At 39.3% G+C, this 14,623-nt stretch overlaps 1 protein-coding gene across 5 annotated transcripts in view; it reads right to left on the bottom strand.

Annotated features, from left to right (window-relative positions):
* TXNDC11 (thioredoxin domain containing 11) overlaps positions 1–14,623 on the bottom strand; it is a 64,731-nt gene that overhangs the window by 38,454 nt on the left and 11,654 nt on the right. For 3 of the 5 annotated variants that reach the window (XM_036826582.1, XM_036826581.1, XM_036826583.1), the window contains 2 exons: positions 11,525–11,654; positions 614–707 (listed from right to left, as the gene is read on the bottom strand). The exons of 1 other annotated variant lie outside the window; for it this stretch is intronic. In XM_036826582.1, coding sequence (XP_036682477.1) covers positions 614–707; positions 11,525–11,654 — 224 coding nt within the window. The remainder of the gene's footprint in view (positions 1–613; positions 708–11,524; positions 11,655–14,623) is intronic. One more of the 5 variants, XM_036826584.1, reaches the window with a different exon arrangement.

The raw sequence follows: 14,623 nt of genomic DNA on the forward strand, positions 1-14,623 counted from the left end.
ATCAAAGTATCTAAAAGAGAACTGACATAAGGTCATGGCTGATATAGAGAAAGAACATGGAGCAACACGAAAAAATGGGCAACATGAAAAATGTTTAATTTAAAAAGTAGGACACTCAAATAATACGTGATTTAGCTAAGTAAAAAAATATATATGGATTTGAGAATAGTGAACCTGGCAGTAGGCTTATGCTATGTGACATGACTTTCATCCTTATAGAAATACTTCTTGAAGAAAATGTATTCCTAAATTATGATACATCCAACTGACAATACAACCACTGAAAACTTTGACCAAGATTTGTAATGCCACACAAAAAAAGAGATTATGATATAATACAATTTGAAGTGCAAAATATATCATTGCAGGCGCTGTGTGATCAAGCTACATTTTAAAAAATAATAGTCTCTAAACATTTAAGAGACTATACTTGAAATAGCACAAAATTTTGTTTGCCAGTGCACCATAAAATAACGTAATTTAACACAAATACAGAGAAAAAGAATCAAGAAAACTAAAATATATAATCATAAAGATAACATATGCAACAGAAAATATCAATATACAAACATTTCTGTTAAAGTACTAATGTCTTAATATGAATCATGTTTACCTTTCTTTAATGAATGTAATGCTGAAGTGAAGAAGGTCAAATAACCAGGAGGCTGGGGTGAGCCACTGAACTCAAAGTACCCGAGTACTCCAGGCTGCAGAACAAGAGCAGAATTAGGTGCCTGGGGTATCATTGGTCACTGCGTAAAGGGAAATATTTCAAAACAAGAAAGACATGCCATTATAATTTAACAACTGCAATTTGTTGCATTTCATTTTTTAAAAAGCCTAATAAGCCTTTGAAAAAAGTTGCCGGTTAGGGCTGACCTTTCCCTCCATTTAGACAAACAAGGCAAGGGATGGAGTGGCAGCAGCTTTTACAGAGGCAATTCAGAGCTGAAACTTCCTAAGCAGGTCTTTCCACCCTCTGTGGACAGTTCTCCTACATCCCTGGTTTGAAACCTCACTGTCAAGTTCAAGCACTCACTTGCTTTTGTTTAGCAACTCCAGGCAAACTAGGTCAATGATTTGTAACCTTTCTTATATTTCTTCCTCAATCTCTTCACCGCCTCACTCCAAACACACCTTCACACTTACTGGAAATCAGGCTACCTCTGACTGGCTCCACTGTTGTTCAAGGTCATCCTTTGATGGGCTCCTTCTTCCCCACCACACGCAAAGCCCAGCATTCCACAATGGCACCCCTCCTCTCTTGTCAGGTCAGTCTGCCGAGAGCCCTCTCGCTCCTCCACCCCAATTTCCACCTGCTCATTCCATTTCTCTAAGCTTAGCACAGAATACCCCTCCATTCTGCCAAACCAATTAACTGTCCCCACCAGACACATTCTGCCTTCTTGTTCAGAATAATTTCTTCCTTCTTAGAAATGCTCGTAGGCATTCGTTCTGTCTGGTTTTGTTCTATATGTTTTAAAAGCCCAACTGTGAGATCCTTAAGGAAAGAGCGCTGGGCTTGGAGTCAGAAGACTTAAGCTCAAGTCTGACAGTTAAATGATACTGAGTGAATGCTTCAGTGTGAAGCTCAGTTTCCTTATCTGGCAAATGGGGACCATTCATCATGGGGTTACTGAGAAGAATGAGCCTGATGAACTATAAAGCACTTGGAAAATGTAAAGAGTCCTTTCTAGCCCTAAAACACACAGCACTATGTTTTTAATAAATAATTTTGGAGGTGATTTGATCATTGGGACAAAGTCAGATCCCAAAAGTAAAACAGAAATGTAACCTGTTGGTCAAGTTTAAAATCGGTATGTTGTATAAAAGAGGAAATTTCTGATTGTAGTGGAACATACTATCTTTCAAATCTAAATCACCTATTAATTCTAGTAAGATTCCATTTTAAACAGATCAATTGGTTTTCACTCTGGTAGAAACTGAGATAGAATGTTTAATCTTAACATCTAAAAAAATCTAGCAAATAACTAATTTCTCAAACAACTGAGGAAATCAGAAAGTAAAGTCACTGAAACAGGATTTTCTTTTGCTAAACTCCTTAAAATGTTTTCAACAAGCTGATCCAGAATTGGCTCAATGTAGAATTACACAGTGTTTGGGTTCTTAAGGTTTCAAACCAGGCTATGATGGTGTATAAGCCTTTCTACCATGAACAAAGGAAGACAAGATCTTCAGAAATTTTAGTCACTTAGTTAATACTGGATACAAGATAAAAATGAAAAGTAACATAAAGAAAATAGACTCATTAGTTTATTTCAATTCTGACCAATCTCCTAAACCAAAACCAAATGGAATAATTGGTTCTAAATATTAGGAAATGTTTCATGGCTAATAATTAAATGAGGTGAGTTTCAACCTCTTCTCCCATCATGTTATCTAAGGTGGCTTCACAGCAGGAGACATATAGCCCATAAACATGTATCTCTCTACATGCATGTATGCAACTACATATGTGTTTATGTAAATACACATTAATGGAAGTAAAAACGATGTGAATTCTTAGTCTTCATGAGAAACCCAGATTAAACCTTTAAAAATGAACAAAGGTTAGACCATTTGCAGGGGTCCTTTACGGACCTTTCTACAGTGTAAGGGTTTATTCTTGTTGATGGCACCACTGCTGCAGTTTTCCAAGGGGCTACATAGCTTCGGTGGAAGAGCCTGTATCCTCAGAAGACCTGGTACTAAAATTTCCAAGTAGTTTGACCGAAGAAATTCCACAAACAATACAAACAACCCCATAAGTAAAATTATTTTTACTTTTCATTGCCAAAGAAATGAAGATCATAAGATTAAACAACTATATGAGAGGATTAAAGGTTGTATAAATTATAAAATACTAGCTCTTTGAAACACAAGACGGGTTTCCCAGGTGGTGCAGTGGTTAAGAATCTGCCTGCCAACGCAGGGGACATGGGTTCGAACCCTGGCCCGGGAAGATCCCACATGCCGCAGAGCAACTAAGCCCGTGTGCCACAACTACTGAGCCCGTGCTCTACAGCCCGCGAGCCGCAGCTACTGAAGTCCGCACGCCTAGAGCCCGTGCTCCGCAACAAGATAAACCACTGCAATGAGAAGCCCGTGCACCACAACGAAGAGTAGCCCCTACTCTCCGCGACTAGAGAAAGCCCAAGCCCGTGTGCAGCAACGAAGACCCAATGTAGCCAAAAATAAATTAATTAATTAATTAAAAAAAAAATATATATATATAAAAAATAAAACACAAGAAACAGGCAAAGTATATTTTAGGTACTATTTTTCAAATATCCACAATACTGTGAGTCTGTATTAGATTTTGAAAAGTGGCATGTTTAAGGATATAACTTAAAATTAACATTTCAAAACAATAAGAGGAAATAAAGTGAAGTGATAGTTATCTGTTTATTTCTATTGCAAATTATCATTTAAAAGTTATTAAACTGGCTCTGGTTACGCTTTAGGTAAAATAAATTTTGCAATCATTTCCCCAAAGTTTCAGTGTCTCTCCAGCCAAAGCTGTATTTGAGAAATGATTATACATTTCAGAGTTTCCTCCACAGTTCTTTCTTAAATCTGGAAAAAGGGAAGTTTGGGGAACAAAACACATGCATATTCACATAGGTTTACACCCCTTGTTTGCTGGGTTGCAAATAAACCCAGGGGCTGGTTCAAAGCAGACACTTTGGCCCCTGCCTCTTACTTTGGAGGCTCTCTTTCAGATGAGCGGGCCGAGCACGTGAGCCAGCCTGACCCTGGGCTGAGGCTGGAGTGGAAGCCTGCTGGCACGCAGGCTGTCCCTCCTCACTCTGATGCTCACCAACATGTAAAGATGGTCCAACCCCAGGTTCCAGCTGCAGTGTTTCCATCAGTCCCTCCCAAATGCCTGGACGGCTGCCAGGTGAATAGAACAGCCACAGGAACCTAACTGCCAGCATTCCTCTTTCCTTCATTTGCCCAACTAATCAAAGGTGTAATCAGGACGCACCACAGTCACAAGACACCTCTGTGCCCTCATCTCCTACCGCTCTCCTCTCTGCTCCGGCCCCCCCATCCTGTTCCTCCCTCAGGACCTTTGCACTCACTGCTCCTGCTTCCTGGAGCGCTTTCCCCAAATTTCCTCAGGGATGGATCATAGCACACAGGCTTCACTCTAAGTATCTGCTCAAATGTCATTTCCTCAGAGAGGTCTTCTCTGTCTTCTAAAATAGTTATGCCCACCCTCCCTGCCCTCATATCTATCTTATCACCCGTCTTTATTTCTCTTTGTAGCACTTATTACCTAATATTACCTTGTATGTTGTTTCCTAGGGCTGCCGTAACAAATTATCACAAACTTGGTGGCTTAAAACAACAGAAATTTATTCTCACAGTTCTGGAGGCTAGCAGCCCCAAATCAAGGTGGCAGCAGGACTGTGTTCTCTCTGGAGGCTCTAGGGGAGAATCCTTCCTTGCCTCTTTCCTAGCTTTTGGTGGCTCCAGGCATTCCTTGGCTTGAGGCTGCATCACTCTGGTCCCTGCCTTCATGTTCACAGGGCCTTCTTCCCTGTGGATTTAGGACCCATTCTAAATCCAGGATGATTTCATCTTGAGATCCTTAACTAATGACATCTGTACAGACCCTATTTCCAAATAAGGCCACATTCTGAGCTTCTGGCTGGACACAAATTTTGGGGGGATACTACCCATCCCCCTACATCTTGTTTATTTTCCTGTTTGTTGTCTATCTCCACATTTTTTTTTTTTTTTTTTTTTTGCACACCGCACAGCACGTGGGATCTTAGTTTCCCGACCGGGATCAAGCCTGCGCCCCCTGCATTGGAAGCGCGGAGTCTTAACCGCTGGACTGCCAGGAAAGTCCCCTATCTCCATATTTTAACTCCATGAAACACAAGCTCTCTCTTGTTCATCACTACATTTGCAGCTCAGACAGTGCCTGGCACAAAGCAGGCACAAAATAAACATTTGTTAAAGACTGAATGGGGATAAAAAGATAAATAAGACAAAGCTCCTCCTCACCAAGTTTACAATTTAGTGAAGAACAAAACATAAGTACCAGATTATAACTTGACCCAGGTTGTGTGTTTCAACTCCATTTAATGATGTACAGTATATTCAGTACCTGCTATAATGAGGAGCCTGGAAATAGGCTATTTATAGGAGGCTAGCACATCCTCATTGGCATAAAATATTTATTTTCCTAAGTGAGCACCATTTGCAGTATGGCATAAATTTCAGCAGATGGTGTACATGCCCTCTAGTGGCCAAGAGAATAGTTACCTCGGTGTGTTTTTTCCTCAATGGCAATTGAAATATTTCTGCATTAATGTTAACTCTCACTTAGAAAATTTAAAGCTACTTAATTCACAGTCGTATAGAACTATGAATTAACAGAAACAGTATCAAGTTATGTGTGCAACATCCAGGGTACAAACAACCCTTTTACTAACAAACAACAAGATAACAGCAGGTACCAGGCAGTCTACTAGGTTTTTCTCCAAAGTGCTCAGGTTTCTGTCACCTGGCAATTTACCCAATGCCCTGCTTCTCCCTCCAAACAATTCCCAAGCCTTCTCCTATCTCACTTAAAACAACTTGGTTTACCAAAACTGCTAAGAACAAATGAATGGATGTGTGCTAAATCACTGCTCTTAAATAGATAAATTATAGAAATTCATGAAAAGATTTCAAAAATATTTTGGCTACAGATATAAGAGTTCTAAATAATACTGTTGGCATTTGGTGGGTAGATTATAAGGTACAAATCAGATAATTCTGTCACATTCTTTACAATATAAAAAAGAAAGCATTATTGATGTAGAAGCTACCGATACTTAAGACAAATATGTCTAAAAAATACCGACAAATGAGCCCTAAAACTGTGACTGTGAAAGTGACATTACCATATTTAGTCCTATTCCCTTTCCAATCAACTTAATGTCTATCCAAAATAAAAATGACACTGGGTTATGTCTGCCTATGTTGTCCACAAGTAATAAATTAAATTGTCCTGTCTGTATCTTAAATATGCAGGAAGAACTTTCAAGGAAGAGGAATTCTACAACTGGAGTAAATGAAGAAAGCAGAATTTCTTAACATGGTTTGCAACAAGATGACTTAAAGTTCCTGGGGCTTCCCTGGTGGCGCAGTGGTTGGGAGTCTGCCTGCCAGTGCAGGGGACGCGGGTTCGGGCCCTGGTCTGGGAGGATCCCACATGCCGCGGAGCGGCTGGGCCCATGAGCCACAATTGCTGAGCCTGCGCGTCTGGAGCCTGTGCTCCGCAACGAGAGAGGCCGCGACAGTGGGAGGCCCGCGCACCGCGATGAAGAGTGGCCCCCACTTGCCGCAACTGGAGAAAGCCCTCGCACAGAAACGAAGACCCAACACAGCCATAAATAAATAAATAAATTTAAAGTTCTTGATCTCCCTCTGTGGTGTCCACCAGAAAGTCCACTTAGTTTTAGCTACGTTCATTATTTATAAGGCAGGTATGATTTTAGTGCATATCTGGGAAGAAAATTCTGGACTCTACCCAGTCTCAATACTGTGATTATCATACATAGAACACTCCCAGTTCTGTAGAATAAATGCTAATGACCCAATTAATAACAGTAAATGGTAAAACTCTACTGTTTGAACAGTAATAGCCACGGCCCATCCTTTATCACTAATTATTCTTAGAACCATTCCGAAAGATGAAGGAAGAAAGTTAACAGTCAAATTAAGAAGCTGACTTTCAAAATTTTTCTTTCATGAAAAAGGAAGATTCAAAAATGACATTAAATAATTAAATATTCAAAGTTTTAACCTCTAGATACATAGTGAAGTTTCAAGTCAGAGACCTTAAACATTCCTTTGTGTACAAGGAAGAATTTTGGGAGCCAGAAGACCTAGGCTACAGTCCAGTCTCCACTTAGGGGTACATCACACCCAGTCTGTACCTTATCTTCTTAATCTGTTGAAAGGATCTACAATTTCCATCTATCTCACATGGCTGTTGGGAAGATTAGAGTAAAAGCACTTGCAAACTGAAGGGCACTTACCAATGCATAGTCTACTCATTTTTTGTTTGCTAATAATGTCTAAAGTATTTTGGAATCTACAGAGTCAAGTATTTGTAACAGTCACTCTTTTAATGTCTTTCTACAATGTTCAGTAAATTAAAGGCAAAATTGTTTTCCTAAAAATTACATCTGGGGGAACTAAGATCCCACCTGTTGCGGGGCAACTAAGCCTGTGTGCCACAACTAGAGAGCCTGTGCACCAGAACTACTGAGCCCGCTCACTCTAGAGCCCCCGCGCCACAACTAGAGAGAAACCCGTGCACCACAACAAAGAGCCCGCGCGCCGCAATGAAAGATCCCACGTGCCGCAAGGAAGATCCCACGTGCTGCAACTAAGACCCGATGCAGCCAAATAAATTAAAAAAAAAAAAATTGCATCTGGTTTCAGTGTCATATTTTATAAACATAAAAGTATAGAGAATGATGCACAATCTGATTTGGGTAGGTTTGAGATATCTAAGTCAAATAAAACATTTTCCATTGGTTAAAAACTTCTACTCTTCTAGGTAATTCATTATCAAATCATCTGAAACAGGCTTTTAAAAGGATTGATTCATCTGTAGGACTTATAAAAATTCAAACCAAGCTAGAATTAGAGCATTCCTCTTTATAATAGCAATAGAAGCATATGTGAATAGAGTTCAGTATCTGTATAATAAAAGTTTATGTCAATATAGAAAGTTGTTAATTTCAGGGTATCATCACTTCCCAAGTAATAAACCCTAACTACACAATCTTATGACGATCCAAACTGTTCACAAATATCTGGATTAGAGACAAACTTATGAGTAATCAATGTGTTTTTTTAAAATGAGGGGGAAATTATCAAATGCACTCCTATAAGACGTCACAAACACATCTAGAGACAGAAGCAAAAAAACAAAGCCATCCTAACAAACCTTAGAAGTGCCACAGAAACATTAAATAATTATTTCAGCCCAATTTTGGTATACCTAAATTTAAACACATTTGATATTGAAATCTATATAAAAAATATAAATTAGGAGACTAGGCTCTTGATCAAAACAAGTATCTTTCATACTAAGACTTCTTTAAATCATCAATACCCTTAACACATTTAAGATGCATACTTTTTAGGGGGGGGATTGTGGTACAGACAATTTGAGTAGAAAGTTGAATATCAGGGACATCTATTGATGACAACGTAACTCACTCCTGGCTCTAGCTCCCCACAGGTAACACTCCAGAATTTTCTAGTTAAGGCACTGCTTAATTTTCATCTTCTTTCTACTGATACTGTTATAAGCAGATAAACTTGCAACAATTAGATCGTGGCATTCTGTGTGCTACATGAAAAAACGTGTTCATACTAAGACCTGTGGGGCATCCGTAAGGCCTGATTTGGGGAAACAATAATTGAGAGCAGTGGCTCTCAACTGAGGTGATTTTGCCCCCCTAAGGGACATTTGACAATGCCTGGATATTTTGGGTTGTCACAAGTAAGAGGGGGGTGCTACTGGTAACTAGTAGGTGGAGGCCAAGGATGCTGCTAAACATCCTGCAAAGCACAGGACGGCCCCCGACAACACAGAATTATCGATTCCCAATGTCAGTAATGCTGAGGTTGAGAAACCTTCACTTAGAGGAATGTCTAAAAGTATATTATGCTCCAGAGTGGGGCCTCCCAAAATTCCTTTATCTTTCCTATTTATTCAACTATCAAAAACCATGAGAGTGGTTTCACTTCTGGATCTGGAATTTTGTCTTTATGTTATCTTACAGAGAGTAAATGAAATTGATATCACTTCTTTCTAGGCAGTATTTGGTATGTTTCACAAGATAAATGGCTTCACATTTGAAACCATGCCGGGCTTGACTCCTGAGTTCTTTCACAATTAATCAAATACTGCCTCTTGCCAACCCAACAATTTCATCTCCGTGAAAATAAGCCCAGCAAAGATGATTCTAACACGATAAAGGCCATCTACAGCTTTCGGGAGGCACTTAAAAGGCTGACAGAAGCTATACAGCATCCCAGCTTGGCAGCACTCTCTTGGGTCTCATCTTAAAGGCAGTCTCATCATTGCTGTACATCTTCTAATTAAGTGGGCTGCCAAAAAACAACCTTGAGTAATGTCGTGTGGACTCAGTGTCAGACTTGGAGCATAATCTCTGAAAGTGCTGCTGGAAAGCAGGTACAAAGAATGCAGAGGCTCAAGGTCAGGAATCATCCTGGCTGCTCAGTCATAACCATGCGCTTGTCTCCCCTGCAGATCCAACTACAAAGACACTACAAACATCTTAGAGGCAATAAATAAAAAAGGAGTAGAAAGATCTCTGACACAGATGCTCAAAGGCATTGTGTCAAAAATACTTTCCCAACCACAAATGATGAACCTTCTTCTGTCTGCCTCTTTCCAGCCTCTAAACTTCACCAAAGCCAACAGTCAGGAGGGATTATCTGAGCCAACTTCCTTATTTCAGAGATGAGAAATCTGCATAAAATGCAGAAATCACAGATTTCTGTCAGGGCTAAAACCCAGGCGTCCAGAGTGCTAGCTGAGTCCGTCTTATCACATGACCTCTGCTAAGAACTGGCTCAGAACTCTCTGGATACAAATCTCTGACAGAGCTGGATATACTAATAAAGCCACCTCTCTGTGCTCTTTTAAGGCTAAACAATCTCAATTTTTTCCACACTCTTTTGGTGCAGGTTAAGTACATGCTGTATGCTATTCGATGCTCCATAGCTCTTCTCCCATTTCTTTATTTTTTAGAAGACACTGACTAAAAATTTAAAGAAAAAAACAGAGGGTACCAAACTGGGCATGGTGTTCTATAAAAGTCCCAACAGAAGCTAAGCTGAAGGAAGAACTCTTGGCCCTTACAGGTCATTTTTTATCATCTTAAGTACAAAACAAACAAAAGGTGTTTATATCAATATAAGTTGGGAATTCCGGCAGGTGTTGTGCACATTTTGAGCTCTCTCAGTAGTGCTAAACATCCAGGATTTTTCCACAACGTCATTATCACTGATAAATTTTCATTTATTAGGACTACATCCTAGCAGGCATTTTTTTTTTTTTAATCTCATCTAACCCCTGTTTTACAGATGAGGAAATGGAGGCATAAAGAGGTTAAGTATAATACTAGCCGGAGGCCACACAGCTAATAAGGTGGAGATGAGTTTGGATTCAAGTCTGTCCAAGTCCTGATTCGTCACCATTTTGCTGGACCACCTCCAGTGACTGCTTGTCAACTAGTGCAAATCTATGTGAAAACCCACATCACACAATCATTGCACCTAAAAGTTAAAAGGAGTCTCAAGAAAACCCTGTTCCCGGGCCCTGACGCCTGACAGATGAGTGACCTGCCCCAAGTCACAGACCCAGTTAGTGCTGCCAAAGGGATTAGGCCCAGGCGCCCTGCCTCCTACTATAGCTCCTGCCCACCAGCCTCCCAGGCAAAACGGGAGCAAGCCCATGAGGGGCACGGAAACCCACCCTTTATCCACATGAGAGTCAGGAAGCATTCACCCTAATGCACATCTGAGAACTACAAGTAGAATAACTAGACAGTAACACTGCTGCTTAGAGAACCTGCTAATAGTTAACACAAAGTGTTCCTAACATAATTGAAAAAAGCTGTAAATGACGTTCTAGGGAAAAAAATTCACATCCTAGCTACATAAAATATACATAGTGCAAAAGGTAAACTTCAACCGAGTGACAATTGCTAAATTCTGAATTACTGAGGTGTGGATTCATATGGTTTTTATCTCTGTCAGGTACTTATGGTCTTGACTTTGTTGTAGCTAAGTATCATTTTTACTTGTGCCCCAGTATGATTTTACACTTGATCCAATGAATTTCTTTGTGGAACTATTTTCATAATTTACTGAGATTGTTTTAAGCTTTATACTGGCCTCTCAATAAGCTGTCCTGAACACGCAATGAGGATCCTACCAAAATAATCCATCAGGGGTTGACTGGCAATGGCAAAGCAGTAGAGAAGCCATGTTAGGAAACTTTCTGTTAATGAACCTTGAAATTGTTACGCACTTAATAAAACAGAAAGGAACATATTCCTAGTTCTGTTTTGCTTTTTTAAAGCTAAACTACAACTGACAAGAAAAACCAGAGATCTCAGAGTCAAATGCTGTAAGCAACAAATAAAATTTTTAGAAATCTCTAGCTGCATACAAACTATAAGTTAATTTTTACATACTCTAACTTAATTGTGAGACAAACTGAAAGTTTGTTAAAAATTCCTGAATAAAAAATAGACAAGGTTTTGCAAGTATTTTACTCTCTAAAAACTCACTTGGCCAAACTATCCCTATAATCAAGTATCTCAAAAAGCATTTAATTGGGGCTTATCTCTAATGTGATCTTTTAATTGCTACAAATCAGGAGGTATAAAGATTCTTCTAAATATAAACAATCCAATGCAACCCAGTGAAGCCTGGGGGAATGGGAGAAGATAGGAAAGATAGGTACCTCATAGTTTGAGAGAAAATCTAGTAATTCTGATTGAGATGGGATGTAGAGAAGTGGTTTCATCACCCGGCGGACAAACTTCTCAATGTAAACAGCACTCATGGGGCCTTTGTATTCGATTGGTCCAAAACTAGTGCCAAAAAAATAAAAATTAAAAATACACCATGCATTAAATCTGTAATATATACCTGAAATCATCAACATCACAAAATGAAAAAGTCTTGCTTTAGGATCCCAACTGTTTCATATGTAAGTAGCCTTCCTTGTCTCAGGAGGTAACTGGAGGGCCAATTAAGAACAAGCATTTTATGTAAGGGGGGGGTACAAGTGGCCGTTACTTTTTTATATGAGCGTAATTCTGCAAACTGAATTTCAGAGCAAAGAACATTCATTCTAGTCTCTGAAAAAAATTAATTCTCACAATATTTCTTTAAAAAACAAAACAAAACAGACAGGCAACCCTGGAAACTGACCAAATGCCAAAGGATTCCAGGATCTTAACTACACAATTCAATTGGGGGTGGGGGGGAGGTAGGGGCAGACTTTCCAAGTCACTCCAAAATAAGGAACAAGCTGAGCAGTTGGTCCTTGGCCTACTAAAAAGTAGTTATTAAATATTTTTAGATGCACTTACACAAAGGATCACTAAATGAAACTTAAACCTATTTAAAGCTTTATTACAACAACAAAAAATTATATGAAGGTATGAAATCAGGGACCTATACAAACGATCTTATCTTCCCCTCCAGTTGTGCTTGGGAATGCACAGGAATTTGATTTAGTATTGCTAAGCAATGCTTCCAACATTCAGTTATCCTCCTAAGCTAATCAGAATCCTCACATGGCTTTCTTCAATCTTGCACAAAAGAGACATTGCTCAAATATAATTGGATGGTATGTGGTGGGGGTGAGGGAGTACGGTGAAATTCACCAATTCCATAACCATTCTTCTCTCTAAATAGAAATTGACATTAAGCCTACCGTTAATAGCACCAATAGAGCACAGTAAAGAAATGTATAAATGGTGATCACATAACTATAATATATGGTTACAGAAATTAACACACACATATAATGTGATGAGATAAACACAATTCTTCGGTGTGCACTGCAGAATATGATACCATACAGAGGAATATTAGCATGAAAAAAGTAAAAATAGCATTCTACATGCACAGCTGAGAGACTGGGTGAACAATTCTGTCAATTCAAGACTTACTACAACTCATTTGTTAACTAATTCAAGTTTTAAAATTACTACCACCACCAACCCCATCAACCACCACCAATTTTTAATTTAAAGGAAGAAATCAAAAATATCATCTGATAACTTATTTTGTTGAGCAAAAAGGAGGCAAGTGATCTGGAAACCTCGTTACTCAAGCAAACAGGCTCTGCTGAGGTTCCCTGGTACCGTGTTACAAGAGTCCCAGTGACTCGTAATGAGACGATCCCAGGATGCAGGATGTAGGACACGTTTTGCCAACACACTATAGCCATTGCCTTAGGACAAGCTGAACTTTGCACAGAGTGTTTTGAGAAAACTACTCCCTGCTTCAGAGTCTGTTATAAACTGCCTTTGTACCTGGCATCAATACAAGCCAAAAAATGGAATCTACTTTCACAGAACAGAAAAGCCTGTTAATTTCTGTAAGCAGCTACTACTAGTTAAGCCATTACACAAACAGCAGCAGCAAGAACACACACAAACAGCAGTGGTCTGTCCAGTGATGAGACTCAAGGGCCATATTTGCAACCACCATTAGCCAAAAGAACCTCAAGACTACCAAATGCTCACAAGAGAGTTTAGTTGAAGGAACACATTCATTCATATGTGTATGTATAAAATAGAGGACTTGAAGATTCTTAAATAGAATATGAAAAGGCTACCTTTTGGGTATCTCTATGCCTTAGCACTTTCTTCTATTTTTGGAACATCGGGAATGGTAGATGTTGAAACGGGTATTAACGGGTCTGAACTGACTTAAACAAGTAAAAGTTGTAAAAGTTTAACAGGCAAAGATGAGGGGCAAGCACTTCAAGGCAAGTACCAGCCTCAAATTCCTCATGTGTAAAATGAGAGGGTTGGACTAAGTATTTCTAAAGTTCCTTTCGTGTCCTTCCAATCTTTCCATAAAACTAAGAAAACAAATAGTGTAAGACAATGTTACACACCCACATATCCCAAAATGACATTTGTACTCAATTCAAGGGAACTCTTGTGATTTTAATGTCACATCAAGTTAAGTCTACCTCTGGGCAGCTGGCTTGGTTACATACAGTTGCATGACCTACACTCCCTGCTAGCCATCTGTGCCCTATTTCCTATTTCGAAAAAAAGAAATGCAGGGATCTCTCCAGGGAAAGCTTATCGCCCATTACACAGCACTGACTTTGAGTTCCTTCAAGTGTAACACCTTATACTTACCTTTTAGGAAAAAGAAAAAAAGTAACCATCAGAAAGTCATTCTGAGAAACTGTTCTTATATCCAGAGGAAAATTTGAGGGTGGAGATAGGGTAGGAAAGCATGTTTTTGCCCAAATACTATTTAATAGCTCCTGAGAAACAACACTCTGTTCCACACAAAGTTTATGTTAGAGACATGGGAGTGAGCTGAAAGATGACAGATAATCCACAAATGATGGTCTGGTGATGTTTGTAATAAATCCCCATTGATTAAGGCCCAGGAATTTTAGAGGGAGGAAATAAAGCTTAAAAAAGTAAAGCTCTTACTGGTGAACTCTTCTTAAACCATTTTACAGTAACAAACTTCAAACCAATTACAAACAGTAACAAACTTCAAGCCAATTACACTACACAGAGTCCAGAATCCCATCTCCTGTCTCCAAAATCCTTCAAGTCAGATTTTAGACATAACTTAACACCCACAGCAAGGTCTGGGCAGTTTTCCAAAATCAAACACCATTATTTCTGCAGCAAAACGAGTACAGTGGCACCTGATGTGGTATAAAGACTATAGGTGGCCTCTTGGTACTTCAGGCCAGATGAATGCATTTGGGGACAAAGTTCACGGAAGTCTTTCAGGTTTTAAAAGCTCTCTGGATTTCAGAATGATAGATTATAGGATTGCGGGCTTG

The sequence above is a fragment of the Balaenoptera musculus genome, chromosome 15 (assembly GCF_009873245.2).
Source record: "Balaenoptera musculus isolate JJ_BM4_2016_0621 chromosome 15, mBalMus1.pri.v3, whole genome shotgun sequence".
In the NCBI taxonomy this organism is placed as follows: domain Eukaryota; kingdom Metazoa; phylum Chordata; class Mammalia; order Artiodactyla; family Balaenopteridae; genus Balaenoptera; species Balaenoptera musculus.